Below are 6204 nucleotides of genomic sequence, written 5' to 3'. Positions count from 1 at the left end.
AAATGTGCATTTTACGTTTTTTTTTTGCGGAAAAACGCATTTTGCGGTTTTAGCGGGAATGTGTGTTTTTCAGTTTTTGCGAGAAAATGTATTTTTTGGTTATAGCAGAAAAATGTATATGCAAGAAAATATGATTTACCGTTTGAAAATAATATTTTGATTTTAAAAAGTCATTTTTGTCATTAATCATTTTGGACTGAACTAGATGCATCTGCATCCAGATGCACCATCAAGACTCACCTTCATTTGGGTGACAATTTGAGATGAGTTTTTAAAAATTCAGCTGGCTGATCCATCTGGATGTAGCATTATAATGCACAAAACGAACATCGATTTGCATCTTCACCCAGATGGATCACCCTGGGTGAGCAAACGAACAGCGCCGTAGTATACATCTTTCAGCTTCTCCATGAACAAACTCAATTCCTCTAAAAGACTAGTGTTCTCCTCCTTATTCCCAACTTCACTTTTTGCCTCTGCTGGTGATGGAACCGCAACTCCAGCAGCTGCAAGAGCCATTTGTTCTCCTCCTTATTCTCAACTTCACTTTTTGCCTCTGCTGGTGATGGAACCGCAACTCCAGCAGCTGCAAGAGCCATTGCACTATGACGCGGAAGTAGATCAGGGTCCCACATCACCAAACGAGAGCCCGGTTTAGAACAGATAGATTCTTGTTTTCGTTCAATATATCTTCTACAAAAGCTTTCTTCACAAGGAACTCCCTTTCTTCTCTCTGTCGATCTCTCAGCGGGGAGCTACGACCACCTGGTAGCAACGAGCGTGGCACTCTGGAAAATTTGATATTTACATGAATATGAGAACAGACTATAGTAGAGCAAAACTTAAAAAGGTTCTATGTACAAAGGGGATAATGGAAAATTTGCCTTGCCTTGAAACAATGGACAAAGTCAAGAGATATAGAAGCTGCTGTGGGAAGAGATGGACCTCCGACGATGGCCGTGGAAAGAGATGAAGACGATGGCCGTGGGAAGAGATGGAGCTTCGACGATGGCCGTGGAAAGAGATGGAGCTCCGATGATGGCCGTGGGAAGAGATGGAGCTCCGACGATGGCCGTTCGATGTCCGACAGGCGACAATGCTTCTGGTCACCACATCGTGTTCAATCTGCAGTAGAGGAGCTTCTCTTCCTTTTCGTTCCACCACCAAAAGGTATAAAATTTCTTTCTCTCATGAATTCTAGACTTTATCTTTTGATTACAATCTCTGCATGTGTACTTCGTAGATGATAAAATGGTCCATTGAAACATGATGATTCTTAATCTGATATTAAGTCTTGATGTGAGTGTGATTGTGCTTAGCTTAGCTTCGGTTTTAGTCGATTTTAATTGATGTTTAGTTCATGTTCTGTTTTTATTGTGGCTTGATCTTTGAAACTGTATGAGCTGTTCTATTAGAAACTTTTATGGTTTTATTGTTAACTGTTACTTGTCTGTTTGAAAAGGCGATTAGTATGTGAGTGTGATTGTGTTTTAAAAGACTACTGATGCGTTTACAAACTTAGTAACACTAGGAGCCAAATCCAAGCTTATGTCTTTGATGGTAAGTGTAAACAACATTGATTTAGAAAGTGATGAATATGTTATTGAAAGTGAGTTTTTTTTATTTTCAGTGATCAGAGCAAGTGTCCCTAAGCTGCTTCTTGATGATGTCTTCTCTGCTTCATCTTCTTCTGCGAGTGTTTCAGCACCATCTCCTTTCGGAGCAGCGCCAGCCAGTGGTTCAGCACCACTCTTTGGATCTTCCTCATCCTTATTCTCCGCTCCTTCATCTGCAGCCGGCTCGAGTTCTCCTCTCTTCGCTACATCCTCATCTGCTACTACAACAGACATCTCTTGTTGTGGCTTCGACGACTGGGTAATTGTCTCTGCTCTTCTCGTATGTGTTATACTGCTACTACTGCCTTTCACCATTATTTGTTTGTAGCTGATATATCCTTTTATGTGTTTCTTGTTTGTAGGACAAGCACAACTGTTGCAGCTCCAGTGGCTGGTGCTCCCAAGTTACCATCTGAAATAACTGGTAAAACTGTTGAGGAGGTAGATATATGGCCTCTTATGATTTATTATTTTCTTGACTTGATATATTTACACAGTGTTCAAATGTGTATCTTTGGCGTTTTGAATATTATCAAGGAGTGGAATACTGAGCTAGAAGAGTGTACAGGGAGTTTCCGGAAACAGGCAAATGCAATAGCTGAATGGGATAAGCGGATCCTGCACAACAGTGATGTTCTTTTGAGGCTTGAGGTGAAGTCTCTGAGGCTCGTCAAAGACGTTGTTCTAAGCTTACATCTGATTATGTATGCTAAGCTATATGTAGTTACAGCTTTGTCAACTAATCTATATATGCATATAACAATGATGCATATCAGCTGAAAGACTAATCTCCATAGCTACACGTACACGTATTGTTTCTTCATGGTATTGTGCTTGATAATTAAATTGTTCTTGATAATCAAATTGTCCTAGACACGTATACATACACGCATTGTGCTTGATAATTAAAATAGCCCTTCATGGTATGGTATGGTGATACACACAAATAAAAAGAATTGTCTTAAGTGAATGAAATAGATTTTGCTATGATCAAATCATTCTTGTTTGGTGTTTGTTCCTGCAGAAACTCATTCTTGTTTATGTTTGTTCGTGCAGGAAGAAGTAGACAGTATAATACCCGATATCCTGCGGGACGGCCCGCGAAGGCCTGTAAAAAATGCGGTACGGGATTGGGCAGCTATTTTCAGAACCGCATCCCGCGCGGGACAGGCCCGGCGTGTCCCGCCCGAAGACAAACCCGCAACGGTCCGGGACGGGAGAGCCCAATTGACATCTCTAACTACATGGGCCGTAGTTTTAAATCTAAAGGAGTCGTAGATCAAATTTCTAAACTCTTAAGAGATGTTGAATAAAAATATGCATGTTTTTGAGCTATCTCAAGAAATGTGGGGAAGCTTTACTTACCATATAAAGTCGCTGGCAAGAGGCCAAATATAGTTATCAAAACATGATTTTTTTTCTTAGAAGGAAAAAAAAAACTAGTGGCATACACTGAGTTTTGTGTATAATGGTTAATTGTATCTTAAAAAAAAAAAGATGGCAAAAATCATTAGACAATTGATCTCGACTAATCTCAAGAGATTATGTTCACTGTGATGACAACCTAGGATCCTTTTATTAAAGGTGTGTCATGAGATCAAATTGTAAAATCATCAAGAGGAATGAGTTTAAAGCCTATGAACTAAGATGAGGTTTGACGGTAGCTCTACCTAACTAACAGGAGATCCCAAAAAATAAGTTCAAGGAAACAACTAAATCAAACTAAATCTGTCCAAATCACTGTCAGACTTCAGTCTATACCCAGTTCCCAGGATGACTAAACAGTGCTACATGTAAGGAATAGAGGATAAGCATTTGCTTTTAATGATTTGTCCATAGCTTTGACATATGAATGGAGTAGTACATGATATTCCTCCAAACAAAGCAATGGCAAATCACCTTGTGAATGTGAAATGAAGCCTTTTCTAGGAGAATGAAGGAAATGTTATATTCTCCAAGTTCACTCATGATTACCAAGAATGTTCACGGCCAAAATGAACACAATAGAAAATTTTGTTTTGTGAGAGAACGAAGGTGTGTTTTGGCTATTGTCTAGGTTTACACCAAAGCCCGGGAGGTTCAAGACATCATGGCCACCTTCTGGCCGAGTAAATCCGATAGTTATTAACAATGATTGGTTCAAGGCTGAAAAATTGCTACCAACTCATCATGCAGTGGATTTTTCGCTCGTACTCTCAAAAGTCAATTTTTTTTCTTCTTTTTTCACGTGTATAGAATCATTTCTATTCATGTGGGGGATTGTTGGAACTCGTTTTTGACAAAGTGGTGTGGACCATTTTTCCGATGGTTTTTTTCGACGAAGACATCTATCGGAATGACCAGAATTCGGGCTTGATGTAATCGTCACCATGAACACTATGAGTTAGTGTATTTATTGGTCAAAATCGGAGTTGTTTTGAATGAGAAATGAAGATCCAAAGTTAATGATATAAAAAGCTTTTTATATTTGGCAACTTAGCATATAAATCACTTTGAATATTTGGGTTTGGATTATAAACTGATCTTGTTAGTTGGACATTATGTCAATTAACTAAATCTTTCTAATTTTATTTATGATGATCTTTTATGTTTTATTTAAACATAAAAATGCAAACTCATATAAGTATTATTGGCTTTGATTTGTTTGGTCAAAACCATTTATTACTTTGCCCACTAACGTGAGTAATGGAGAATCAATTCTCATTACTGCATTAGTTTACTCCATGATCACATAAGGTACGTATTTGACTTTTGAAGTTATATAACAATACGTGAAAGCTCATTCATAAGAGATATTGGAAAAGAAATCTTTGTTCAACAATTCCTCATTTTATTTTCTCTCTTTTTCTTTGATATTTTTTTAGAGTCTGAAAGTACACAAAACTAGTTTCGCCAGACTTCTGATAGAGTGACGCAAATCATAAGATTATTTACAGTTGTATCTTGGAACTTCTTACATTATCGAACCGTCGCATTACGGGACATATTTTGAATTAAAAAAATAGATAATATCTCGTATCTGCAGTTATATCATTTTTTTCTTAATCTTTGGTATAATTTTATCAATTTTATTATTTACAATATTCAGTTCTCCGTAGTTTTTATAATACGGTACTATCAGCTTTACGACGGTTCTGATTCAAATCAAGATAGTTTGTGATAGCATAAAAATATTAAGCAACTTGGTGAATTTAAAACCACAGTCACCTGACTCACTATCAACAATTACTCAGCTTTATCCACAACGGTTGTTGGGACCTCGTGGCATGAATAATTAAAAAATCACATGTATAAACTATGATATAGAATAAGCATCTTCATTGTGCTGCATTAATTAACAATACAAGTCTTTTTCAGTGGTCTTACATTATTGCTTTAATTATTGAAAGTCACACAAACCTACCTTCTAGCAAAACAATAGTATTGATTTTAATTTAGATTAAAAAAAAGATTTTAATTTAGCCTTAATAGTCTACAGCGCTTTTCTTCATTACCATTAATGTTTTTAGTGGAGATGCTTTAATTAGAGGTCAAAAGACAGTTCATCTCGAGTCGTAATATAAATTTGTCATAAGGACTCTATCTTAGTGTTCTTAAGTGATAATAGAATATGTCGATTATATTAGGTTGAAATCTTGTATTCCTACACTTTAACTAATGAAAATTGATGTTGAGTAAAAAATATAGTAACCATCATACATTATCAGCACATGACAATATGTCATCTACAAATAAAGAGTTGGGATACAGTAATCATATCAAGGGTTCTCCTCCATAGTTAAAAGGCAACGTTGATCCAGACTTTTAGAGTAACACTAATGAATGCAACAGCATATATTTTCACTATTACATTGTCCGTTTACAGTCCCCATTGAGGTACAGAACTCAATGCATTTCATCATTCCTTGCCGACATGGGCCTGAGTCGAAACATTGAGTAAATTTTTCTCCAGACCCTAAACAAACCAAAAAGTATAGATTTAGAACAATCACAATGGTAAATCACCAAGAAAAACAAATATAATTAATTCTTACAAGGCATGAGCTCCAGACTTTGACGGCACTGAACAGAGGAGATACCCAACATAATGGTTAGAGCAAACACCATCAAAATTCTCTTAGTGAAATCCATTATGTTATTAATGTAAAGAATGTTCACAATCAAATAACAACATACTCTATTTATAGATTAGTTATTTAACAGAATTTTATAACTGTACAGTTGTTTTCTTGATAAAGAATCAAGCGTATATATTATTTCTAGTTTTGAATTTTTTTCAACCTACTCAAAGTCCAAATCGTTGGGACAGGTACATGTCACATCTTATGAGGATTAGTATGATATCTAAATATGCCATTTAAAATGGTGCAAACGAATATTTGGGAGCTAATTTTAGGAAAAAAAAGCTGGAGATAATAATTTTAGAAAGGATATAATACTGAGAAGATTATATAACATTGCTCAGATCCCTATCCAATTTATAATAATGTTTTTTCAAATACCATAAATAAAGAATTCAATAATCTGTTGAAACATTTCTTTACTATATGGGCCGTAGTTTAAAACCCTTTATGAGCCCAACACATTA

The 6204-nt window shown here is 36.1% G+C and overlaps 1 protein-coding gene across 1 annotated transcript; it reads left to right on the top strand.

Annotated features, from left to right (window-relative positions):
* Positions 1-530: 530 nt before the first annotated feature.
* Positions 531-2258, top strand: LOC106317172. Its single transcript, XM_013755025.1, has 4 exons — positions 531-1170; positions 1631-1875; positions 1979-2057; positions 2154-2258. Exons 1-3 carry the CDS (start codon positions 954-956, stop codon positions 2030-2032), a joined length of 516 nt encoding a protein of 171 aa, XP_013610479.1. The 5' UTR covers positions 531-953; the 3' UTR covers positions 2033-2057; positions 2154-2258.
* Positions 2259-6204: the final 3946 nt, after the last annotated feature.

The sequence above is a fragment of the Brassica oleracea genome, chromosome C9 (assembly GCF_000695525.1).
Source record: "Brassica oleracea var. oleracea cultivar TO1000 chromosome C9, BOL, whole genome shotgun sequence".
NCBI classification, from domain to species: Eukaryota; Viridiplantae; Streptophyta; class Magnoliopsida; order Brassicales; family Brassicaceae; genus Brassica; species Brassica oleracea.
The sequence above is the reverse complement of the archived record's forward strand: the minus strand, read 5'-3'. Positions and strand labels throughout refer to the sequence as shown.

What these genes read in the sequence shown, in the direction of transcription:
- LOC106317172 (XM_013755025.1), top strand. Translation starts at nt 954, where the DNA reads ATGGCCGTGGAAAGAGATGAAGACGATGGCCGTGGGAAGAGATGGAGC. An exon ending in TTTCGTTCCACCACCAAAAG is followed by an intron (nt 1,171 to 1,630) that starts GTATAAAATTTC and finishes TTTTATTTTCAG; the next exon opens with TGATCAGAGCAAGTGTCCCT. An exon ending in GTTGTGGCTTCGACGACTGG is followed by an intron (nt 1,876 to 1,978) that starts GTAATTGTCTCT and finishes TCTTGTTTGTAG; the next exon opens with GACAAGCACAACTGTTGCAG.